The sequence below is a fragment of the Phyllostomus discolor genome, chromosome 1, assembly GCF_004126475.2.
Source record: "Phyllostomus discolor isolate MPI-MPIP mPhyDis1 chromosome 1, mPhyDis1.pri.v3, whole genome shotgun sequence".
Classification (NCBI taxonomy): Eukaryota; Metazoa; Chordata; class Mammalia; order Chiroptera; family Phyllostomidae; genus Phyllostomus; species Phyllostomus discolor.
In genome coordinates this window covers 56,802,941-56,829,666 of record NC_040903.2, presented here as the reverse complement: position 1 = coordinate 56,829,666, position 26,726 = coordinate 56,802,941, and the positions used below count along the sequence as shown (strand labels likewise).

At 42.0% G+C, this 26,726-nt stretch overlaps 2 protein-coding genes across 7 annotated transcripts in view; one reads left to right on the top strand and one right to left on the bottom strand.

The window, feature by feature from the left end:
• Positions 1-25,123, top strand: part of LOC114492907 (amyloid beta precursor protein binding family B member 1 interacting protein) — a 97,285-nt gene extending 72,162 nt beyond the window's left edge. Inside the window, exons 10-14 of the mRNA XM_028507526.2 lie at positions 3,441-3,551; positions 11,135-11,233; positions 12,162-12,276; positions 17,870-17,973; positions 21,997-25,123. Coding sequence (XP_028363327.1) covers positions 3,441-3,551; positions 11,135-11,233; positions 12,162-12,276; positions 17,870-17,973; positions 21,997-22,500 — 933 coding nt within the window. The 3' untranslated portion in view covers positions 22,501-25,123. The remainder of the gene's footprint in view (positions 1-3,440; positions 3,552-11,134; positions 11,234-12,161; positions 12,277-17,869; positions 17,974-21,996) is intronic.
• Positions 16,807-26,726, bottom strand: part of LOC114492908 (protein adenylyltransferase SelO-like) — a 54,555-nt gene continuing 44,635 nt past the window's right edge. For 5 of the 6 annotated variants that reach the window (XM_036022967.1, XM_028507527.2, XM_036022939.1 and 2 more), the window contains one exon: positions 24,951-25,242. In XM_036022967.1, coding sequence (XP_035878860.1) covers positions 25,120-25,242 — 123 coding nt within the window. In that variant the 3' untranslated portion in view covers positions 24,951-25,119. Of the gene's footprint in view, positions 16,864-24,950; positions 25,243-26,726 lie in introns of those variants that run through there. The other variant, XM_036022948.1, reaches the window with a different exon arrangement.

Genomic DNA, 26,726 nt, shown 5'->3' with positions numbered 1-26,726 from the left:
AAAGTGAAACTAAAGAAGTCCTCAGGTGGCAATTTAAGTACACTCTTTTTTGCTGTGAGAATGATGTTATTACAATTTTATACAAATACATTCTCTATTGGGACAGAGTTCCAGAAATCCTTTTGTAATTTTTCCCATAGCTCTCTCTTGAAGTTGAAGAATTTTATCTACTTTTAAATCAGGTTTCAAAAGTTATGGCCAAAGCATTTTTCTAGAGGTTAATTTGTTACTTTATGTTTCTATTCCTAAGGACTTTTCTCCCTGTATTTATGCTCTTCTTGTTCTATAGTCATTATAGCAAAGCTTCCTTAATTGGAATCATAGAGGTAGGAGAAGTCTTGATAGATCTTCATTTAGATCTTAGACCATATCCTTTGAACAGGTAAGCTGTTCTCTAAGGTTACCTGTTCTCTAAGCTGTTCTCTAAGGTAATATTTCTAGTGAAATATTTCCATCTAATTTAGCAAAAGACTTTAGACATCATTTAACTTCTACTTGGTGGTTTAGGGTTAGCACCTCAAATCTATAAGCAAACAATAAATTCTTCTTAGAAATAACTTTAACTCTCATTCTGACCTTTAGCTTTTTCAAAGGCTCAGGGCATTTCTATCTTTTGTTTACCTCTTTACAACTTTAGAATCTCACGTGTATCTGGGGTAAGCCGAAACATGTTCCCTTCACTACAGATTGCAGCCTTCTTCTAACAGGCTTGACCCACAGTCCCATGCTGATGAAGCCATGCCGATATCCAGGTCTGCTCCCAGAACCTGTTCGAGGACTCTGCAGTGTCAGTCGGAACACAGGGGAGGCCTCAAGGGTGATACTCGGCCCAGGGCAGCTGCTGCTCCTACTTAGTCTCAACCTTGGAGCCGACACTGTTTGCGGATGGCATCTCCAGTCCAGTCCCAGGCTGGGGACATAACAGTGGACCCACAAATACTTTGTTTTACTTTAGAAATGTTACATCTTTGGCATTTACATACAAATGAGGCATAAATAAATCTACCACAGACACCACACTTAGTGATAAAATTAGAAGTGTTCGCATTGGAATAGGACAAGGGTAATTTCTCTCATGGCTAACACTGGAATGGAGGAATTAACTAGAAAGTCAAGAAAAAGAATAAGAAATATAATTATTGGAAAGAAAGAGGCAAAAATTCTCTTTATTCACAATATAAGACACTCAACTGAAACACTATTAGGATCAAATAACTTACCAAATAAGAAATTCTTTTCCTTTACACAAACAATATGCTAATTAAAATATAATGCAAAAGGTTCTATGCATAATAGGAACAAAAAATACAAAATACCTAACAATCAACAAGAAATGTTGAAGACTTATATGTCATAAAATATGTAATTTAATAAAAGAAGCAAAATAACTGAATAAAAGGAAATGTGTTACTAGATGAAAAGATATTAATTCTTCCCCCGCAATTTTATATGTATTCAATCCCAAGAAAAATTTCCATTGTATTCTTTTTACTTGATGTGACAGGTTCTAAAATTAATCCGAAAGGTCATACCCCCCAAATTATGAAGCACACCGAGGTAGAACTCCTCCGCCAAAAAAAGTTAGACGAGAGCAGGAGAGGCGGAGACAAACGTGGCAGGTGAACAGAGCGCCATCTAATGCAGAGGAAACTGAAGAAAGTATTTTACAGCAGTGGGGTGAGAACTTGGCTTCCATCGATAGCATCGAAGTAAATGTATGTCCACTTGAAAAAATAGTTCCCTGACTTTTACACCAGGTTCCAAATTAAATTCTAGATGACACATACTTAGGAAAAAGGGGAATATAAAATCTTAGAAGAAAATATAGATTAATATTTTCACGATGTGGTGGTGGGAAAGTCTTCTTAAGCAAAACTAAAAGCTCAAAATTATAAGGAGAAAATTGACAGATTCGACTGTATGAAGATGTTCTTCCCTCGTGGCCACAGATCCGAACAGGAAACTGAAGACTCGCTCTAGAGCCAGAGAGCACATTTGCAGCCGGTATAACCAACACCAGTAAAACCAAGTACAAATATCCATAAAATAGAAAGGTCAGCAAATCAATGAGAAAAGGATAAACATACTCTTAAAAAAAACAGCAAAGCTTATTTAATGAAAATTGACAGAAAAACAAATATCAGTAGCCACCAAATATTTTAAAAGTTGCTGTATCTCATTAAAATCAGGGAAACATAAATTAAATAGTGAAATATTTCCTCCCATGAGATTGATAAAATTAACAATATTGATAACATCCAAATTTCAGCAGGAGTGGATAAGAAAAATGGGCACTCTTGCACAGAGGCTGGAATGTAAATTGGTATGAAACAGTATTTATACTGAAGTCTCCGTCATATTTTTTAAATTGTATATGTGTAAGTATATATATGTGTGTATGTGGGTATATATACACATATACATGTAAATGCTTCCCCAAAACCATTAGGAAGAACACTACTGAACTATTAACAATAGTACTCAGGGGGAAAAGAATGAAATTAAAAAAAACAGTGAAAAAGGAAGATTATCATTTTATTATATATGTATATGTGAATTGTTCTTTAAATAATGATTAATATATTTTATTTTCTAATTAAAAAACTAAAACTTTGAAAATCCAGAAGAAAATATCATACAAAAAAATTGAACCATAAATAAAGAAATAATTGTGTGCTGGGGTGTAACAGTTCTGCCCTTCACTCTTTATTCACTAACTAGGTAGAGAATTATACAATGTGATGGGGGGCAGTAATAGAACAAATTTGTAATTGAAGTGTAACCAAATATGTAGATTAGAGGTTGCAGTCTTCACAATGCATATTATACATGGAGGAGAGGTTTCTGTTTCCATAGCAACACCATCAGCCCTTACAGAGAAAGCGTGAAAGGAACCTTTTTTCCTCCTGAAAAAATGCATGACGTGTGTGCTAATTTACTGGACATCAGACCTACCTCTCATTGTTCCTCCTGAAGGGGGCATTTTTTTTCTTAATGCTCAATCATGAAATCCATCACTGACTTAGAGCAGCAAAAGTCAAAATGAAATTTCTGATGGATTTTATCAATCTCACGGGAGGAAATATTTCACTGTTTAAGAGGTGGCGGGTCACCTTGTCTTGACTGCATCAATAACGATGTCTCAAAGTCAACCAGTCAGCTCTGAGCCTGGGAGTACACGTGCAGGTACCAGAACGGAGCGTAATTTTCATGCCACTTCCCAGCCTGTGGCATGCAGTTTTGTCTTGGGTGAACTCTTTCACCTCTTAAAATGCCGGCTTGGCTTTTAGAAAACTAACCATGGTAGATGCTTCAATAAATTGCCTAAAATTCATTATTTTTCTACTGAAATGTCATTCTTAGTTGTACCATCAAGAACAACTTTGGAAAAACTATTAACTGTCAGCTGTGTTGAGGTTATTTTTTTCCTTCTCTTTCAGACATCTCGAGACCTGGCGTGCTTTATACAGTTTGAAAATGTCAACATTTACTATGGGATTCAGTGTAAAATGAAGTATAAAGCACCCACTGACTACTGCTTTGTTTTAAAGGTATGGTGTAAGAAGTTCTTACCTTGTATCTGTAAGCAATTTGAGTTAATATTTCCTTTTAAGGAAAAAATATTAAATGTTATATAGTTAACCTCAAGTATAATATAATAAGCTTTTTATTTTAAGCCAAAATAGGAAATGAGGAAACATCTCTACCAGTTTGGATTATTTGTTGAGTCTACAATGTTACAGTGAATATGTCTGTCAGCATGCTGGTTACCAGAGGGGAAGGGGGTGGGTGCTGGTAGAAGGGGGGAAAATGCTGATGGAAGAGGACCTGGCTCAGGGTGGTGAACACACAATACAAAATACAGATGATGGATTATAGAATTGTACACCTGAAACCTATATAATTTCATTAACCAATGTCCCCCCAATAATTACAGTTAAAAAAAGGAAAAGAAAAAAAGTAAAATGAATCTGCCTGAGCTTCCTCATCACTCATGAAAATGAAAGCTCCACATTTTGAATAAAATTTTATGTATAATTTTATTGATAATACTGAATCAAATTTTCAGTTCTTTATTTATTGGACTTCTACTCCATTGTAAAAAGTTTTTAGAAATTAGGAAATTGACAAGATTTCCTAGAAAAATAGAGAAAATATAAAAAATGGGAAAAACTTTTTTCTGGATAGTTTTTGGTTTTTTCTTAGTCAAATACAATAATTGGGCTAAATCTTATTTAATAATTTTGACTTCTAAATGACCTTTCCCTGCACATTTACTCCTATTTATTATTGTTGTTATCATCATCATCAAATAATCGGTCGATGTGATTGGTTTCATCGAGGACCTGGGATAATGTGCGGTTTTCAATGAGACGTTCATAGTCCTCTTCATCATTTCTCGGCATCCACTTTCAATGCAGATGATAACGACCACCACCACTGTACTAGCTCAGTCAGCCTGAAACCCCCCAGCATTTCTCTACCAGGGCTATTTTGCCCCACAGGAGACCATTAGCAATATCTAGGGACATTTTTGTTTGTCATGACCAGGGCGGGTCTATTACTGCTTACATCTGATGGACAGAGGCCCTGAATATGCCAAATACACTGCCATGCGCGAGGCAACCCCACAACGAAGCAGTGGCTGCCTGCACACGTCAGCAGTGAGCAGCTGAGAAGCCTGCCCTAGACAGAGTGGTCCCAGGACAATGGCTGCAAAGGGACTGGGGGATGAGAGAGAGAGCCAGATTCCTTCATTCATTCATTCAGTATTTGTCAAATGCCAGCTACCTGTTAAGCACCGCCCCATGTGCTGGGAATACAGAAGGGAACCAGATACATGACAATCCCTGACCTCGTGGAGTTTACTTTCAGTGATAGGGAAATGGCAATAAGAAAAAAAATGTAATGTGATATCTGGGCGCATTATCCCGGGTCCTCAATGCAGCTGTGGGTGTGAAGCAGGGTAGGGGATGGATGTGCCAGGACTAGGGCCAGCAATTCTGTGGATGACGTGGTCACGGAATGACTCTCCGAGGGAGTGACCTTAGACCGAAAGATGTGAGTAAAATAGTGAATGAGAATTATCTGGAGGGGATCATCCCAGAAATGAGAATAGGCCCCCTGAGGTGGGGGTCTGCTGGGGTTAGGGGCCAGAAGGAAGAGAAGGTGAGGAGAATTAATTCCCCATCGACTTCAGGTTCCTGCCCTTCCTTTTCTGTTCCTGATATAAAAAGGGTAATGAGAATAATGGCAAACACTTATATAGCATCTAGAATGCATGTTTTAAGAATGTCCTAGGTTAACTCATTTAATCCTTTTATCGCTCTTGTGCAGTGAGAGCCATGATTCTCCTGAGTTCATAGATGAGGGGCCTGAGCCAGGATGAGAAGCCAGGTGGTGGCTCAGAGGCCACCGCTCTCTCAGACACTGTTTACTAGGAACACATCTTCTCTTAATCACCTCGGCCCCACTGCTCATGCCTTTGAACCATATCTCTAATGTTCCTCTCTGACCCCACGACCCTCGTTGGGAATCCTGAGACCTTGAGAAATTACCCCTTGGAGGCCCTCATTTCTAGGCACTTCATCTCTGAAACGTTGCCCACATCTCTTGAGCAGGGGGAAGGGTCTGGAAAGAGCCTATAGTAGGAAGAGCCTATAGTGGAAAAAGTCATTTCGAAATGCTAGTCAGCAAACTGGCTGGATCACAGTCAGGGGAGGCCTGTTAGAAATACAGGTGCTGGGGCCTGGGACCCACCAAATCAAAATGTTTTAAGGGTGGGGCCCAGGAGTCTTCATTCTTCCTCAGCACAGTCAGCTTTTGCGCTCAGAGCCTTAGGAAGTGTCCTACCTCGAAACGTCAGCTCACCAGTGACGTTCAGCTGGTGATGAAATACCCTTCCAAGTGGACAAATGGGATGAAAGCTGTCAGAAGGATCAAGGGCCCCAACCCCAAGGCCAGGGCCAGAGGCTGGAAGAGGGATGTCTGGCAGGAGAAAGATGACATTTCAGACATTGGAGACCCTAAGAAGGGACTTTAGACACAGCGAACAGGCTTAGTCCCTGGTGCTGACTCACACACTTGGGACTGGGTCCTAGAGCCATAGCTTGAGATGAGTTATAAGACTGGGACAGAGGTTGTCCTGGGCGTCACTGAGAATGGCAATGCTGAGACCCAGGACATTGGACTAGAATTTCTGAAGCCCTCATATCCAAGGCCCGTGTCTTCAGGAAAGAGTTGGGGCCTCCCCACCAAGGGAGAAGCTCGGAGAGGAGAGGCCAGCAGCACCATGGGTTGAGGAAACAACAAGAGTCAGGAGCAACCCCAGCAGGACACGTATTTCCTTTTTTCTCAGGACAACGAGCAATTCTGTCCCCAAGACGAACTCTTCACGAGCAGACACCCTGCTCATCTTGCTTGTTTGCATGTGTATCATTTCCTTCCCAAAATATTGAGAATTTTTGTTAAGTTGCTGAGTATAAGGCTCTGTTATGGTTTGGAGAAGTTAATTTGTTTATGACTATGTTGGTCACTTATTTCCTTTTCTGTCCACTAGCAAAAAAAAATTGTTCCTTCCTCTCTCTCTCTAAAAAAAAAACACAAATTTTGAAAAATTCTTGATATGCAAATATCTCATTAGGATAAGCCAATTTACAGAATTCAAGGAATACATACACACCTTTCAAAAGGAATTCACACTATGGAGAGGCGTGTTAAGAGACTGCATGATGGACACATGCCTACTGGTACGTCCAGCCCAGAAGGTTTTTGTTCGGTATGAGCTCACTGACCACAACAGACCACAAGGGCCTCTACCAGAGAGATTGGAATTTGAGTCCTGGCCCTGTGACCATACCTGTCAGGGCCCTGTCTCCCCCTCACCCACTCCTTCATTCCTCAGTGCCTCTCAAGACCAATGATACCATCACCCACTAGATTAGTGTCCGGTGCCTGCCGTAACCAAGTACAACGAACTAGGTGACTTAAAAACAGAAATGTGTTCTCTCACAGTTCAGGAAGCCAGAAGTTCAAAATCAAGACATCAGCAGGGTTAGTTCTTTCTGAAGGGCCCTGAGGGAAAAATCCGTTCAGTGCCATCTCCTAGCTTCTAGCAGTTTCCTGCGACCCTTGACATTCCTGGGCCACAGCTGCATTGCGCTCCTGTCATCCTCCAGTATCGCCTGGGCCTCCTCTGTCTGTGTCTGTGCTTTCGCTCCTCTTCTTACAAGGGCACCAATCAACAAAGATTCTATTTCGGACTTCAGTTTGTCTTTGGAGGGAACACAATTAAACCCATAATACCCGCCTACTTCTCTAAGCTAGAAATAGAGAAATCATCCTTGAAGCCTCTTCTCTTTCCTTCCTCGTCCAATCCATCATCAAGTTCTCATTCTCCATCGGAGACCTCTCTCATCCAGCCCTGCTCTCTTTGTCTGTTTGTGCTCCTCACTCCAGTCTCCGCCCCGCCCCCCCCACAGAGCCAGCAGCTCCGTCTGTATGACTCTGCTCTTTTAACGTGTCTGTTGGACCCACTGCCTAGAGATCAAGTCCAGAGGCTAGTTTGACACAAGGCCCTGGACTCTGACTTCTGTTGAGCTTGTTAACTGCCTCCCCTTTCCATTGGTTCCCAGGCCTTGGCCACACAGACTTTCTAGGGGTTCCTTAAACATACTGCAACATTCCATCACTTCCCCCAAAGAGCCTTTCTCTGCCTTCATTTTCCAACTTTTACTAAGAAATTTACCATGCCATTAAGTAATCACATATTTGTTTACATGTGTCCCTGACCCAGCAACAACCCCAGGGGCCCCTTCCTACTTATGAGTAAGCCTCCCTTACTCACCCTTATTTACCCAGGGGCTGGCCTGTTTCCCAGCACCCAGAGGTATCTGTTAAATGCGTGGGGCCTGGGTTGTAGTCACGGCTCTGCCTCTCTCCTTGGACGTGGACACATGGCTTATCCTCCCCGCCCTTGGTTTCCTTGTTTGTAACTTTAGGAGCCTGTAAGTTCCCTTTTAACAGTAACGTTCTGCAGTTGCCCCAACTCTGTGTTCTGCTCTGAGCTTCTCTCTTTTTCTGGTCAGGAACAATCAACCCAATTGCAGAAGAGTCTGCCCAGTGGTACTGAACCAGCATTTTTTTCCCTTAAACCACTTTGCAAATGACTTTTCAATAAAAGGCTCAGTCAGGCAGCAACCCCTAGGCAAGGTTCTAAGACGTGACTGGAGGACCAGCACTGTGACTTGCTCCAAGATGCCCTGGGAGCCGGGAAGGAGCCTGGTGCCCACTGGTAGTTCATCTTAGAACCATAAAATCCGAGGATTGCAAGAGACCTTCGAGCTCGTCTGACGCTGAATCCTGCTGTATATGTTCGTAGCACGCATGTGGTCTAAGGCAATCAGTGAGACCAACCCCATGAATGTTGGAGAAAATGAAGCGAGATCAGGACACCCACCTCCTCATCATAGCAGGAGCCACTGTTAGAATTAAAGGCCAAGAGGCCTTGCCTCTGTTTTATGCTCAAAAGCTGTATGTTAAAGGGAAGGGTTGCATTTCACCCTACTTGGATGAGACCGTTTATAGGGCTGGTTAAGTGGACACCTCTACACAGGCGTTGCCTTGTGCAGTTTGCCGCGAGCACAGGCCGGTGACCTGGCTCTCCCGTGAAAGGCACTGAAGAAAGAAAGAAAAACCCCAGACTTTTAAGATAGCAAGGCCAAGGGAACAATGTCAAGTTTTTTACCTTCTCAGGAAAAAAAAAAAAAAGGTGCTTCCTAAGAACCATTATAAACATTAAATTGCTGAAACGGCCCGTGTTCACCCCTCTGATATGACAGAACAAGAAGGTTGTTGTAAGTTGGGGAACTCTGTTTCTGGTGTGGGAAGAGGACTTGGTTTGGTTTTGTGAGTTTCATGGCTGAAGAGAGCACTTCAGGCATTTGTGGTATGTCACAATCCACTCAGGGGATAAATCCTCAGCTTAGTGTATTTTTCATCAATATGACTGACCTTCTGATTAATTAAAGTTAACAAGTCCTTTTTTGCTGTTGGGCCACATTATCTGAGTTGAGAGACAGTTTCAGTTTTAAGGAACTCCAAAGAAGATGCTTAGTTGGAGTAACACTTATACAAATAAAATCTGCTGTTCAGTTTAATGAGGGAGCATTCAACCCCAATGTATTGTTACATATTCAAAACCCATTCGAAGATGTTTGCTGCCATCTGCCGGTAAAGGTGGAAAACTACAGGTAACATTAGGGAGCCTAACTTGGAACTCGGGAGAGAGGGGACCTGTTGTACCTAAATAGAAATTGACTGTTCTTCCAGTAATGCTGACACAAATTCTAAGGGCCGAGGGACCTCCATAAAGCGAACCATTTATATAAAGCTAAAAGTATAAAGTTAGACTTTTTTCCATTGGCTCAAAAGCCTAAAGCAGGAATTCTTTACACTTTCTGAATTTTTCTGAGGTATCTTTAGATTATGGAATTTTGGCTTAATAGTTTGCTATAAATGCATAAATTCTAGGGGGTGGGACAAGAGATCCCAAGGTTCCAGAAGACCACAGGGTAAAATACATAGTAACTTCTCTGAGCCTCAGTTTTCTCATTTGTAAAGCCAAAAACTACTGGCCTCTCATCAAGCTCTCGGAGTCTCTGTGGGTCTTGTGGTCTGTTCTGGGCACAGACAGCAACTCCACTGACTCTCGCTGCTGCGTCATTAGGTAGACCAGCAAGGTGACCAGTGCAAATGCTGCTTCTCAGATTCAAACTGAAGTTCAAGACACAATGCCCTTGGCTTAGATCAACTTTGAAAATAGCCATTCCCTGGAAGGTCAATGACTAAGCCAAAAGCAAAAGTGAAGTGGGAGGTCTGTGCAATACCCTGAGGGAAGAAGCAGACAGCTTCACCAGCTTCCTGCCCACAGGAGGTGGCTTCCGGTTCTGTGGCATTCCATCTCACTTGGAGCACCACCGGCAATTTCATGCTTATCCTATAGCAGGAGTAACAAACTCCTCTGAGAACTGGAGGAAGAAAAAAAGTGGTAGCATGGGTGTGCACACACACACAAAGTGGTTGTGCATGGAAACCATTTTCTACATCATAAAGCTAAATGAAAAACTACAGTGTCCCATGAAAATGCACGCAGTACACATCTTAGAACCTAGATTCGGTTGCCTGCCCCTTGCCTTAGGGCTATAAGACTTCTGGATGAACAGGAATTCTTGCACTTCCTTATTTCTTTTAACAATTATTTCCACCTCTGGACTGGAATACCGACCACGTACCAGGTCAAGTGTTAAGCTCCAGGGTCCTCAGCAGTGAATGCGGACATGATTCCCACCCTGGTGGAGCACACAGGCCATCAAAGACATAAAACAGAAATTACAAAGGCAGCGAGGATTCAAAAAGACAAATGCAGGCTGACCTGTAGGACCAGGGACCTGTGGTCCCTTTCCCTTCATGTCTGCCCACATCACTGTCCTCACTGACCCTGAGCTCCAAGGAGGCCTGGCTGATTCCCGGTGCAACATCCAAAGTCAGGGCCACGTGAGACTGGACAGAATTGTTCCTTCTCCAGGCCATCCGTCCCGAGGCCAAAATGGCCCATTTGGATAGGAGATGACATTTAAGGAAGGATAATTCCTGGTAGCAGAAATCACCCAGGATTGACTGGGAGTCACAAAAACACTACTAATTTTGTGACATAAGAATTACATCGGGTAAATTCCCCAATCTGATAAATGGAGAAATAACTCAGATTTCTTGTGGGGATCAGAACATGATAGATGTGAAAGTTTGCAAAAGTTGAAAAAGCAGAAATGAGAATTATTATTGACAAAATAGTAAGAAGTCCCAGATTTTTTCAATCCTTTCCAAACTTAGTCCATTTTGAAAGTATCCGTTTTCCTAACCCTAAAATTGCTCCCAATAATTTTTGCCACCATCTCAGGAAATCATATACATTGTTAAAGTTTTAACATTTTTTGAAATATTATAAATTGTACACCTGAAACCTTTATAATTGTATTAACCAGTATCACACCAATAAATTCAAAGTTCTAAGAAACTTTTTTTGAAAGACACTAATGAATAGTTTACTAAGGGTCTCTGAAATGACTTTTTCCAGCATCCCCAAATTCAGAAGGAGTCCCAGTACATCAAGTATCTCTGCTGTGATGACGGAAGAGCGCTCAACCAGTGGGTCACGGGGATAAGGATCGCAAAGGTGAGTGAGCGTTGGGACTCCAGCCTACCTTGCATTTGAATCTGCCCACTGGCTTCCTGGCGGGGTCCAGTCTTTGTGCTCCTGTGAAACACTTGACTCATACTCAATAGGTCAATGCCATTAGTAGGCTGATGCTACTGGCATTATTTTATTTATTTGCCTGTTGGGTTTTTTAAGTAGGTAACAGGGATAGAAACACAGACCTCTCCAAAGACCTGAGAATCAAGAATTCACTTTCACACGAGACTTTCCAGATCTTTATTTACTTATGGAGAGCATTGCAAATGTAGTGTGTAATTAAGAAACATGAGATATGATTATATGCACAAGGTGTAGAATTATATAAAGACATATGTAATCAGAATTACATGGCTAAAGCTCTCCCCCAATGTCTAGGTAAAAGTATGAACTGTCTCCGCTAACCTAGAAAATCATTTAACACACAAAGAAGCAATCTGTGGATTTGTTACTGAAATAGTGATACCACTGACCCTCAAACAACCCAGGGGTTAGAAGCGCCAACCCCAGCACAGTCAGAAATCTTGAATATAAATTCTATCTCCCCAGAAACTTTACCAATAGCCTACCTATTGACTGAAATTGCCAATAACATAAGCAGCCAATTAACACATATTTTATATGTTATATGCATTATATACTGTATTCTTACAATAAAGCTAGACAAAAACTGGTATTAAGAAAATCATAAGGAAGAAAAAAACACAAAAAAGTCCATATATAAGTAGATCCACACAGTTCAAACCCATATTGTTCAAGGTCAACTGTATTAAAAAAAAAAAAAAAAACTCGGTAAAGGAGGAAAAACAGGAGCATGAAGTACTTTTTTTCTCTCAACATGTAAATTTCAGTTGAGTGCAGAATCCAGGAATAACAGATAACTGTCTTGTTTCTCTTGTTTCCTCCCTAGTATGGAAAGACTCTCTATGATAACTACCAGCGGGCCGTAGCCAGGGCCGGGCTGGCCTCTCGGTGGACAAACATGGGCACCGTCAACACAGCCACCCCAGCTCCGCCTTCTACAGGTACCACTCAGAGCAGAGATCCTGACACTGCTTCAAGCTCAGAGCTCATGCTCAAGCTTACCCAACACATCCCAGACGAGCAGAACTCAGTAGACAGTGCAGAATACATTTCCCTTCTGACAGTCAGGCTCAAGATCTGCACATACACACACTTGCATCCATTTCTCTGTAAGTGACGTTTAGCAAAGCTTTGACCCTTTTTCATAGGATGCTTGTGGATAAGATGCTGGTCACCAGTTTAGGGTGAGCTGGTAGGAGTGTCTCATCGGAGTATAAGTGTTCTATTTGTCCAAGGCTTCGTCAGTCCCCAGCACACTGCCCACACCAAGGACCAGATCATCCCCTGAGGTTTTGTCTCATTGACATCATGGCTAGAGCTTTGTACCCAGTCCTGGAAATCACATTTTAAAGGTAGCAGGACAGCTACTTGTTTGTATTTCTAAGGAGAACAGGACATTGAGGGATGAAGTAGGTACTGTGTGCCATGTTGCATAGTTTCTGGTTCTTACAACAGCCCTGCGAAGTATCCATTATTACCCCCACACCACCGATGAGAAAACTGAAGCTGAGAGAAACTAGATCTAGTATCTCCTCAGTGGCTGAACTGTAATACTAACACATTTATCTTTATGATAAATAATGGTCCAAAACACTGGAGCCAACCATTTGTGGCAGAAGAGTCCAGTCATCATTCCCAGTGATAAAGGGTGGTCACAGCAAAGGCCAGCATTTATGGTCTTTGCTGCTTCAAAGGGTAAAACAAGCTTGAAATTGTGGAAGCTGCCATGAGGTCGACTTGACCCAACATGTGAAGATGCTTTTATCACATGCATCCGGTCTGGCTATTCTGTGTGCGGTGCGTTTCCTGGAAGTGTTGGCCAAGCTGTTTCCTGCAGAGCACTTGTCATAACTTGTAAGTCTAGGTATTCATTAGTTTGTTCGTCGCCTAGACTCTCCACCAGACTCTAAGTCTCCAAAGAACAAAAATCATTTCTGCATGTTCCACATCGTGCTCCCGGGTTCACAAGCCTGCATGCAATACAGTAAATACGTGGAGAGTTAGTAAATAAAAGGTCACTGAGACTGATTGGGAGCCAGGATGGGCTTTATTGACCTTGATCACATGGCCGGTGATTAAGTCAATCATGCAGATGTGATGAAGCCCCACTGGAAACTCCGGACACTGAAGCGTGGGGCGCCTCCTGGTTGGAGAACATACTGATGTGGCAGGACGGGGCTGGGCCCTGACTCCTCAGGGCGAGGGCCTGGGAGCTCCACGTAAACACTCACAGAAATCAGGAAAATGCTATTCTTATGACTACAGTTTCATTATGAAAGATATAAGTCAGGACCAGCCAAATCAAGAGACATATAGGATGAGGTCCAGCTGGGTCCTGGGTTACAGGGCTCCCATGTACCCTTCCTGAGGGATTAGGGTGCATCTCCCTCTCTGATTTTTTTTTTTAAGATTTTATTTATTTATTTTTAGAGAGGGGAGGGGGGGAGAGAGAGAGAGAGAGAGAGAGGGAAGGAAACATCAATGTGTGGTTGCTGGGGGTTATTGCCTGCAACCCAGGAATGTACCCTGGCTGGGAATCGAACCTGGGACACTTTGGTTCCCAGCCCGCGCTCAATCCACTGAGCTACGCCAGCCAGGGCTTCCCTCTCTGATTTTTTATTGGAATTTCATTTCACAGACACAGTTAATTGAATCATTGGCTACATGACTGAATTCAGTCTCCAGCCCCCATCAACTCCCCAGAGGTTAGGGTCTTTCTGGTAAGCAGCCCCTGTCCTGAGCCACAGTGTTAGCATAAACTCAGATGTGATCCCAGGGGCTCCTAAATAACAAAGATATTTAGATCACTTGGGAGATAACAGGAGTTTTAGAAGTTCTGTGCCAGGAACCCAGGACAAGCATGCCTTTCTCCCCTACTTTCTCTCCTGCTCTACCAGGTTCTCCTCACCAACATGGCTCCCTTCTTCAAACAAACAAATTTTAAAACCTTCTTAGGATGCCACATCCCCCTCCTGCTACTGCCCCACCTGACAGCTATTCTAAAGGGTGGACCACATTTGCTGTTTTCTACTTCCCACTCTCTCTCCCACCTATTCCAGTCAGGGTCAGCCTCCATTACCCCATGAAAAATGCTCTTGTTAATCTCACCAGTGGCCTCTATGTTGCTAAATCTAGCTATTGCCAGTTCCTCTTCTTATCTGACCTTTCAGCAACACCAACATAGTTGAACACTCCTCCTTGAAATAATCTCCTCTATTGGCTTTCAAAATATCACTCACTCCAGGTCCCCCACCCCACCCCACCCCACCCTTCTCTGGTCACTCTTTTCTATCTTCCTCTACTAACTAATCTCCTTCTACTCCACATTAAATTACCCAAGGCAAAGTCAATCCTCACCTTCTTCTCATTTTACACAATCTCCCTAAGTGATTTAATTCACTCTCAGTACCATCTATGTGCTGACTGCCTATAAATATACATCAACCCAGCCTTCTCTGTTGACCTCCAAACAGATACATTCAACAGTCTGTTCAGTGGCTTCACTCGGATACATCACAGACAACTCAAAGCCAATGCCTGTAAAACTGATCTCATCAGCTCACCCTCCCAACTTGCTCCCCACTGTTGTTCTCTAATTCTGTAAATGATATCATCATCTGCCCAATTGCTCCTGTAGTACACATGCAATAAAAGCTCACTCGCCCTCAAATCCAATTACTCCTAAATCCTGTTGATTCTACCTTGTAATTATCGGTCAAAGCTGTCCTTGTCTTTTCATTTCTATTGCCATCAAATCCAAGCCACCGTGCTCTTTCACTTGGACTCACGCACTGGCTGAGTCAAGTTGGCCTCCATCTAAGCCTGTGTTTGCAGGCGCCTCCCCATCCGTGTCACCTTCCCCTACCAAAACCCTTTGGAAGCTTCGCATCGCTCTGAGATAAAGTCTCAAATCCTTAGCCGAGTAATATGGGTTGGCCCATTTCTCTTGCCTCTTTCTCCACCCTTGTCCTTGTTTCTGTTCATACCACATGTGCCATTTGCTTTTTCCCAGTCCTACAAAGCCCCCAGCACCACCCTTTCTCAGAGACTTTACAGATGCTATATCCCTACGTTCCTCAGGTCTCAAATGAATTGTCCTTTGTGATTGTTCATTTAGATTCTGATGGAAATCATGAGGTCAGGGACTACCATGTCTTGTATGTAGTGGTTTCCCCAGCACCAAGTGCAATGCCTTGCAGATAATAAATGCTCAGCTGGAATTCAAAGATGGTTGGGACAACGAATGATTTATACCTTAGAGAGTTTCTCTAAAGATTAAGTAAACTAACGTAGTTGATTTCATTAATACTAAATGCACAATAAATGTTAGTTCCATTCCTTCCTTCTAGATGATTTCCTAAAACCAATTTTTGAAGAATATGATTATAGCACTCAGCTGAGATTTCCGTTGATTAAAAAGGTGGATCTTGTACACGATGGAATATCCTTTAGTAGATGGTAAATTAACCCACATTGGTGCTGCTATAGAATCAGAGAACAAATATTCTGAGATTTCAGAAATAAACCATACTGGGAGGCATCTTGCTTATTCATAAAATGCTTCCGTGAGCAACTAAACAGAAAAAAAATCCTCAACTTAGACTTTCTCTTAGCTTACTCTTAGAATTTATTGCCATCAGCACTGGCTGTGTAGGGCTTTAAGTTCTACATTACTGACCAGCATGGAAGGAACTGAGGATGAGTTTAGAAGGAAGTGAAGCCATTTTCAAATAGAAGGTGAAGTTCATTCTTCTCAGTAGATACACACACATATGCACACACAGTGACTGTGATCACATCTCATCAACAAAGACCTGTTTGAAATGACACCATCTTTTAAAGTTCAGTTCTTGCCAAATGCTGTTATCAAAGCCTCTCTCTTCACCTGAACTCATCCTACAAAATCAGTAGGGCCCTCAGGGAATGTTTTAGGGACCCGTGTCCACCCAAAGGGCGTAGTACAAATCAACTACGTGTTCCTTCCAATACCCCCTCCTCCCACGAAAAGCTGTGAAGGTGAACTTCAAGAACAGTGTTTAAAAAAATGTTCCCAAGGGTCAGAGACTACTAGCTGACTGCACTTACTTGAACCTCACCCTGTTTGGGGCACTAGTCAGGGAACCCCCCTCTTTACCCAACAACTGCCTGCCTGAGTCACTGGCCTGCAGAGGGGGCTTCCCTCACAGGGGAGTGATCTCCTGGGCCTCGGAACCACGGAGGGTAGCTCAGAACAAGAACCGAGGCTGAGGGCCGGCACTGGCCGCATCTGGGGAGAACATGCTGTGGAATCACCCGAGTGGGCTGGAGTAAGCCCACTGCCTGATGCCTCCCCAGCTTTAGCTGGCTCCTTTTCTCTGGGAATCTGGATTCCCTTCCTGCCTACCTCCTCCCCTTCCTCCTTTCCTGTCCCCTCTTCCTTACACAGTTGAGCCAGAGCCCTGGAGAAACATACCATGTGCACCAGCAAGGTCACTGGCTGGGAGGCATCAGCCACATGGGACCCACATGTTTCTGCTCTGATCACCCAACTGAAAAAACACAGAGGCATTGTTCTACATCCGGAGTGCTTAACAACAAGTCATTTGATTCTTGATAAATGACAATCTTCTTTCATATTAGGCAACAGCTGTGGAGGCTTTTTTAGTACTTATTAAATGACTTCAGCAACTATTTTTAATCAGGACACTATAAGGCAATTAACAGAAATCCAAGTCACTGTAGTTTAGGCAACAAAAAGGGAGGGAGAGAGATTTATTAACACACAAAACTGGGAAGTCCAAGGGCACAGCAGGATCCAGGGGTTGAGTGATTTCATCAAGACCCTGTTTCTTTCGTAAGCACTGTCCCCATGAGGTGACAAGGACTGCCACTGACTCTCCAGGCTTAGTTTTTCACACAGCAAAAATCTTAGTTCAAAGATTCTCACCTCTGAAAAAGCCCCGGGAAGGGCTCTGTTTCATGCCCATTCCTAAGCCATCTGGCCTCACCCCACACCATGCCACCTTCTCATTTGCCAGGCTGAGTGTGGGGATCGGCCCTTCACAGACCTTGTGGGTTAAGAATGACGGAGGGAGGCCAGGACTGAATTTCGGTGAAGGTTGCACATTTGCTCAATTCCCTCTACTATTTTTGTGCCCAAAGTAGTTTATGCTGAGGATAAGGTTCAAAAGTTGTTCCTGTACACAGCAGGGTATGAAACCAGATATATTTCAACAACAGGAATTTTTTAAAGAGGTTTCAAGGTTTACCCTCCAATGACCAAAAAGTGTTTGAGATCATACTATTCTCTAACGTCTCAGTTAATCCAGGTTTCATAGCCTGTATAAAGCATTTTCTTTCTTGAACCATTTGTTGAGCCTCACAAAGTCCGGACATAAAAAGTCTCAGATTGTTCATAAATCCCTCAGTTAACCAACTGTGCCCATGAATCTCTTCCTTTTGCACTGGAGAGAGAAACTGCTTTATATTTTCAGATGAACTTTCAAGAATGTTGAAATGTCCCCATTTCTTCTTGTCTCTCTTCCTCCCTCTCAGGACTTAAAGCAGGCCCGGCCCAGGCCAACGGTCAGATCCCCCAGGCCACACACTCTGTGAGTGCCGGCCTCCAAGAAGCCCAGGGACACGTGGACACACCTAAGGTAGGCCAGAGGGGAACTGGCGTGACCCTATCCAACGCTCGCCTGTAAACCCGTGTGCCAAACTGTTGGCAGAACTCTAGTAACCGCTCTTTTAGAAAGGGCAAGCACGGTCCCAGCACTAAGTCACTCTTACTTCCTTTAGGTAATTGCTTTTATCTTCTTTAACTTAAAATTACACGGGCTAGAATGGAAAGTTAAAACCCACTGCTATCACACTGCTTTGGGAAAATGTAAGAGGTTTATTTTAATGCTGAAGATTGGTAAGTATTTTTAGTTTAGTTTCATTTATTGTGTTGGACTGGAGTGATTTTATTGTCTTGGTTGACTGGGTTTTGTACTCTCTGAAAGTGACTCTGAGTTTGAAGCCCTTGGGATCTCTACTTATTTTTTTTTAACAAATCAGAGCAACAGTTAGTGAGAAGCCCTATAGTAAATGCTTACTGAGCCGCAGAAGCAGATTAGAGGACTACAACTAAGAGGATTTCACTATCAACTGTGCATTTTATATTTTCTTGTTTTTTTTCTTTTTTTTTTTATTTCAATCATTGTTCAAGTACAGTTTTCTCCCCCCTACTCCCGTTCCAGCCCATCCACCCAACCCTCCCCCCTTCCCCCCATTACCCCCCACCCCTAGTTTTTGTCCATGTGTCCTCCAAATTTGTTCCTGTAATCCCTACCCATTCCCCCCTGAAATTCCCTCTTCTCTCCCCTCTGGCCACTGTCAGACTATCCCCTATTTCAGTGTCTTTGGTTATATTTTGCTAGTTTTTTGTTTTGTTTTGTTTTGTTGTTTAGATTCCTGTTAAAGGTGATATCATGTGGTATTTGTCTTTCACTGCCTGGCTTGTTTTACTTAGCATAATGCTTTCCAGCTCCATCCATGCTGTTGCAAAGGGTATGAGCTCCTTCTTTCTTTCTGCTGCATAGAATTCCATTGTGTAAATGTACCATAGTTTTTTGATCCATTCATTTACTGATGGGCATCTAGGTTGCTTCCAGCACCTAGCTATTGTAAATTGTGCTGCTATGAACATCGGGGTGCAAAGGTTCTTTTGTATTGGTGTTTTAGTATTCTTAGGATAGAGTCCCAGCAATGGGATTGCTGGGTCAAAAGGCAGATCCATTTTTAGTTTTCTGAGGAAGTTCCAAACTGCTTTTCATAATGGTTGTACCAGTCTGCAGTCCCACCAACAGTGCACTAGGGACCCCCTTTCTCCACATCCTCTCCAACACTTGTTGTTTGTTGCTTTGTTTATGATGGCCATTCTGACTGGTGTGAAGTGGTATCTCATTGTGGTTTTAATCTGCATCTCTCTGATGGCTAGCGATATTGAGCATCGCTTCATGTGTCTTTGGATTTTCTGTATGTCCTCCTTGGAGAAGTGTCTGTTCAAGTCCTTTGCCCATTTTTTAATTGGGTTACTTGTCTTCTTAGAGTGGAGTCGTGTAAGTTCTTTATATATTTTGGAGATTAAACCCTTGTCTGAGGTATCATTAGCAAATATGTTTTCCCATACAGTTGGTTCTCTTTTTATTTTGATACTGTTTTCCTTAGCTGTGCAAAAGCTTTTAATTTTGATGAGGTCCCATTTGTTTATTCTTTCCTTTATGTCCCTTGCTCTAGGAGACAAGTCAGTAAGAAAGTTTCTGCGTGAAATATCTGAGATTTTCCTACCTACGTTCTCTTCTAGGACTTTAATGGTGTCACGTTTTATATTTAAGTCTTTTATCCACCTTGAATCTATTTTTGTATAAGGTGTAAGTTGGTGCTCGAGTTATTTTCTGTTAATGTTCTACACAGATCTTCAGGGCGATGGAGAAGAAAACACATTTTAAAATCATAGCTAAATTGGTATAACATTCTATATAACTGCTTTTCTCAGTAGAGGAGATGAATGAAGATTTAAATCTATCTAAAATCTGTAGCTAAAAGCTATAATTTATTTTTTTAAAGATGTTATTTCTTTATTTTTAGAGAGAGGGGAAAGGAGGGAGAAAGAGACGGAGAGAAACAAACTGGCTGCTTCTCTCCCACCCCCTGCTGGGGACCTGGCCCACAACCCAGTCATGTGCCCTGACTGGGAATGGAACCGGTGACCCTTTGGTTTGCAGGTGGCACTTAATCCACTGAGCCACACCAGCCAGGACTAAAAGCTATAATTTAGTTACTAACCCAATTGGTAACATTTCAGTTTACTATACAAGTTTCTTTGAATATTTTCCATGTGTGGTTCAAAACAACCTTAAATAATTGTACCTTCAGAAATTTTTCACTTCATTTCCATCTTTCATTTTGTCCATCCACCAGTGGTGGAAACAGCTAAACCTTATATTTATTGAATGTCTTATAATTTTTGAAAACTACCATAAACTATTAACAGTTGTGTTTCTGCCCTGGTTGGTGTGGCTCAGTCGGTTGGGTGTCATCCTACAGATCGAAATGTCGCCGGTTCAATTCCCTGTCAGGGCACACACCAGGGTTGCATGTTCAGTTGGTGTTTCTCTCTTACATCAGTGTTTCTCTCCTCAAATCAATAAAAGAAAAAAATAATTTTTTAAAAAATGTGTTTGACATTCTCATCATGCTTTATTATTTTCACCATTTCTGTGATGCCAGCTGAAGACACACATTTTAAAATGCTGAAAGCAATCAAAAGGATCCCAGAATAGAAATCACTTAACTATGTGTGAATACCAATGCCCCGACTGCCTGTTCAGAAAATTTTTTTAAACATATCACCAGTAAATTAGCTTATCATGTTAAGCAAATAAACTAAATAAAATAGAAACTTTATCATAAGGCACTTTCATAGAGGAAAAAAAACTTCTAAATGGAATCTTTAGTGGGAAGAAGTTATTAAGCAAAGAAAAATAAAATGAAAACCTCATAAAATGTAAGATTCACTGATAACTTTCACTAAAAGAGAAGGATTCAATTCGGCTGGCTGGAATTTCTGGGGGAGTTGCATTATATAAATATAATTTATTATGATCTATTCTGTCAGCAGAAGAACTACACTTTTGTTAACTTTTGGCCAAGTTTGGAGTTCTGTTTTCTACCAGTAGCGCACGCATCATGATTTTCCTCTTTGGAACCACTCACAGTTATCTCATTTGATCTCATCATAACTTGAGACATAGATAATAATGATTATTAATTAGCCAGCTGGCTTTCATATAGCTAAGGTAAATCGTTAGGACTGCTCCACCCACCCACCACCTCCCCTGAAGCTGTTTTGTGAGCGAGCGCAAAGCCTATCGTTGGCTTCCCTCTACAAGCCCACAGTCCTGGGGAAAGGCACCTTTGCTCCCCATGCAAACAGGGAGGCCCTGAGGCAGGACAGACGGCCTTCATGCTGCGGCTTGCACAAAGGTTACCTGCAGCCCAGAACTACTCTGGTTTTCTTTTTCCCTTCCACCTTCTTGGTGCTAATCATGGTAGGGCACTTAAGATTTGGGGAGGGTTTTGAGATGCTCCTTAACCACCTCTCTGCCACTGAGGGTGTGGTACAAGCACAAAATAACTTTATAGACACCTGCTCCTGACAACTAAGCCTCACAGCCAGCTCAACACAAACCAGGAGAAATGTTGCTGATGGACATGCCTGCAGCCCCAGGGGCTTTCCTTGGGAACCGAGGCGACGTGGGGGTTCCAGGAGAGCCAGTTCATTGCCATTTTGAGTTCCCTAAGCAACCTTTCAACTAGCTAAGCTCTATCCCACTAAAGTTCTGTTAAAGATAACAGATTCTGAGGCAACAGGCACATAGTCTAAACATAATGTACAACTGCTTGAATGGGGCTGTCTTCCATTTAGAGGAGACATGGTAGATTAGTGCTCCGGGTAATAGTGTTAAAGGCCTTTTGAGTCGTTCTCCAGCCTCAGAGCGAAGATAAGCTCAGGAACAACCTTGCAGTCTCCGGGCTCCTCCCAAGCAACACCGCCTAGAACTCACACGTCAGCAGGAATGTCACCTCCACTGGGGCTGTGTGCTAAGACTAACGCTGTTGTTGCTTTGTTGAAGGACAAGAAGCCAGTCCTTGCTAACCAGGTCCCAGGACCGCCCAGGGCCCATCACCCTCCGAAGTCCAGCCTGCCACCGCCCCCTCCCGTGCGACGGTCCTCAGACACAGGTGGCAGCCCAGTGATACCCCCCAAGGCCAAGGGCACCGGCTTTCCAGCCCCATCGGATGACTTTCTGCCACCGCCCCCGCCGCCCCCACCCATGGAGGAGGATGAAGAGCTGCCACCACCACCCCCGGATTTTAACGAAGGGCCACCAGACTTCGTGCCTCCTCCTCCCCCTTCGTTTGCCGGGGATGCGGGGTCCTTACCACCCCCTCCTCCACCCCCACCCATCCTTGCCCCCGAATCCGAGAGGCCGTCCCCTGTTGTTGCCAAAAGGCCTCCGATTCCCCCCAAAAGGCAAGAGAATCCAGGACCACCCGGCGGGGGAGGAGGCACGGAGCAGGATTTCATGTCAGATCTCATGAAAGCTCTGCAGAAGAAAAGAGGCAACATGTCCTAAGGGAAACATCCAGATGTCTTTGTGTGATAGGTACCATCGTTTCTAACCTCAAGTGCATTTTTGCTACTTTATTTTCGTGATATGTTGGTCATTTCGGATAAAATATAAAGTGTGCAGACTAGAAATGTAAAACGTTTCACTGTTGCTGAAGTGCATTCATAACCATTAAGCTAACACAGAATTTACAGTATTTGTCTAAATGTACATACTCTTCCTGTGAGGTGTACATCGGTGGAATTTCTCTCACCTTCCAAGCTAACCAAAATAATGTTTTATCTTCATTTATTTTATGACATTCAGAAGCATGGAATTAATAAAAGTAAAATTTTTCTTCCTGAAGATGGTATTTCTAGGAATATCTGTACAAATCTAGGGCAATATTAACACTTTTTATAATATACTTGATATTTTGAAAAGAGCTTTTGAAATCCTGCACCTTCTAAAGTCTTATTGATCTTCCACATATTTTCCACCTTCATCTCCATGACTTCCAGAATTTTCACAAAAACCAAAGAGGAAAATTTTCTGAAAGCGAACTTCTTTGGCCCCAGCGGAGTTCAGGGTCATTCCTTTCACATCATTTGTACCTGAAACTTGACCAAGGGGGTACTGGGGCCCATGGCTTGGATCAAGGGCACTGAGAGCACAGGGCCTGGGCGCTGGGCAGGGACAGGGAGAGATGTGGTTGTCAGGGCGTCAAGAAGGACCCCAAAACAGTCACTTCACACTTGTTCCCAACTTAGAGAAGAAATAAGCCTGCGGACGTGCTTAACCGAGATCCCGCAGAGCTGGATCACAGCCGGGTCTCCTCACTTCTCTCCACAGCACACCCTTCCCTTACAGGGGAAAACTGTAAAAATTACTGGGTTTTGATCCACTCTCATAGTTTCTGTCTTTTAACTGCTGTGTTTAGACTCTCGATGTTTAAGGTGATGGCTGGCCCGCTGGGCACCGTCCTTGCGACTGTGCTCCACCACGGCCCTTGTTGTCTGTCCCTGCATTCATCTTCCACTCTGGCTCTGCCTTCTGTGGTTTTAAGTGAGCACTTTATATGATTTCATTTTATTTCCCTTTTTAGCACATCAAGTATACTTTTTTTCACTTTGCTAGTAATTAATTCCAGGGCTAAGGTATGAAATATACAGGATGAACCTGGAACATCTTACCACACCAGAAAACAAGGTAGTTAGCAAAAACTTCTAGGATCGTGTCAAAAGGAGCCAATATGAATAAAACCTCACCAAATCAAATGCGGGACACTTTGTACATCAGTAAGGATAATAAATGCAATTGTATGAAACATAAAATATGCTTAAATTCAAGAGTTTGTACTGACACTAACATAAACAAGACCACTGCCTGTCTTTAGAGCATGCTTGGGAACCCACTCGCGAGTCTGCCTTTCTGTATCGCAGGATAACCAAACAATAAATAATGGGAAGTTTTCCTCTCTAGAAGGCTCCTGACAAATTAGATTATCATCATCTGCAGCCTTACTGAACCAGTGGGTCGAGGTGATGAGTGTCAGTGACCAGTGAGATTACACAGGGAGACCTGGGGGACGTACACAACACTAGCCTCCTGACAGCAAGTATTTCTACCAAATAAATCAGATCTGCATCTGAATCAGGCCCTAGATTTACAGAAATACAGGGGACACAGCAACATGTTAAACAAGACCACAGAGATGCAATCAGCAAAATGCAGACTGGGAGACACTAGAGGATGAATTATCTGGTTTCTGTAACCAAAACAAAACAAAAAATTGCAAGAAAAAAAGATGTAAGTGGCTCAAAGCAGTTATCAAAAGAAACTTAAAAGATTTATCATCTAATTATAATGAACAATCTTTATTGGGATCCAAATTCAAATAAGCAACTATGAAACAATAGTGATGGTGATGCCATAAAACAATATGAAAAACTGAAAACTGGCTACTTGATTTCATGCATTCGGGAGTTAGTTGTTCATTCTCTTAAGGTGATAATGACATTGTGTGTATGTATTTTAAATCAGTAATGTCCAGAGATGCATACAGACATATGGTAAATTAAATGAAACAATGTCTGCAAATTTCTTTAAAACACTAGGGACACTGAGAAGTGTGCAGAGGTCTAGATGAAGCAAGACTGGCCACGCATTGATAATTAATAAGCTGGTTGAATAAAAGGTAAACGAGGTTCATTAAACTATGCTCTTAACTTTGGTAAGTGTTTGAGGATTAGCATTATAGACCAAAGAAAACAGCTGTAAGAGTACAGTTAAGCTAGCATACTCATTGGATGTGCTCCAAAGTGCTGGGCACATAATAAGTGTTAGATGAATACTTACAAATTCATTATAAAGCATTATCAAAATTTTTTAGTTATTGAGAATAACTCACAGTTTACCAAAAACCCCTTATGGTTCCATTAAAGTTATTAATTAGAACAAAAATGATCACAAAGATGTTTCAAAGAACAGGTTCAGTTTATTTAGTTGAGAAATATTTTTTATATAATCATTATTATGAAATTCAGGATTGTCACCAAAATGTAGAAGGTCATTAAGAATTTATCAAATTGATTATTCTATGTTGAATTCAATGATGGAAGTATTCTTTAATTTAGTTTTTCCAAATTAAGATGAGCAGCTAACTCTGAGATCTCTGGCCCAGGAGGGTGTGGGTGAGGAGTAGCCTGCTCTCTCAGCGGCAGGGTGCTTCTGGAAAGGATGCTGGAGAACTCGCTGAAGAAGACGGACCTGGCAAACAATTTAAGTAGATAAATACAGATTTCCTTCCTCGGAACACTTACTAAGTTTCTCAACTTCTAAAACAACAAGCTAAGTTTTAAATGTGTTTGAAAATGCTTAAACATTTTATATTTTATTAATACTTGTTCAACTATAGTTGTTACTTAAATTTTCTACCGTTCCACAGAAAGTTCTTCAAGTACTAGTTTTGTGCTACAACAGGAGAGTGAATGTGTACAGTGTCACGAAGCCGACATATGCACCCTGATATTAAAATTCACAGGAGTATAAGGATTATAATTTTTCTAAAACATTTACAAAAATAAAACAGTGTCAATATTTTGCCATCTTTCTAAATCAAGGGCATGGATTCCAACTTAAGCTGGACCCTCTTTTGTAATTTTGCCCCATGGTAATAAACTGAGGCATCAAAGAACATACCTCTTGAAGCAATAATTCTAGGATCAAAATGTATATTTTCATCCAGTTATAAAATAATTAAGTCATGGGGATGTGAGGTGCAGCATGGTGACTGTAGTTAATAACACTGCATTGCATATTTGAAAGTTGCTAAGAGAATAAATCTTAAAAGTCCTCATCCCAAGGGAAAAAAGAGGTTTTGTAACCATGTATGGTGATAGATATTAACGAGACTTATTGTGGTGACCATTTTGCAATATGTACAAATACTGAATCATTATGTTGCACACCTGAAACTAATACAGTGTTATATGTCAACCATATCTCAAATATTTTCCCATAGATTTATTACTTCCTTAGATAGTACTAAGGAAATGCCTAGTTCTGACAGAAAAAGGTGGATGATTATCTACAGTGAGAAAGTAAAGCCAAGAACTCAAATAGAATACATTGTTACATTAAATAGAAAGACTGCATCATCATCAATCTCAGAGCCCCTTCTAACTTCTCCCCAGGTACTTTCTATAGACAACCTTTAATTAAAGTTTAAAGTCAGTTTTAGACCCACCAGTTTAAAAGCTCCCTGAATCAGTTTTTATGCTTCTCCACAGTGCCTCACATACAGTGGATTCTCAAGAAACGTTTGAAGCAAGAAGGTAAACACAAGTTGTGTATGTGAAGGGTTTTGTGTCAAAGGCTTAACCAAATATTTTCCCTTTCCTGCATAAGAGTGGAACCCTTAGTTAACGCTCCAGGTGTGCTGCCTGGTAACCTGATGAGGTGGTATGTCGACTGTGTCACCATACAACACTGCTCCTGCCTGACAAATAGCGTCTGGGCTCGGAAAACTGCAAATTGCTGATGGAATGCTTAGGGCTTTCTTTAGCGTGGTGACCCTTAAGGCAGGTGTCTCGCAGGGATACTGGGAACTACACCGATGGCCTTATTCCAAGAGACACTGGTTTCTGTGTAACACGAAGTTTTTTTATTTTTAAAATTTTATTGAATCTATTGGGGTGACAGTGGTTCATAAAATTTATAGGTTTCAAATGTACGATTTTACAATACATCAT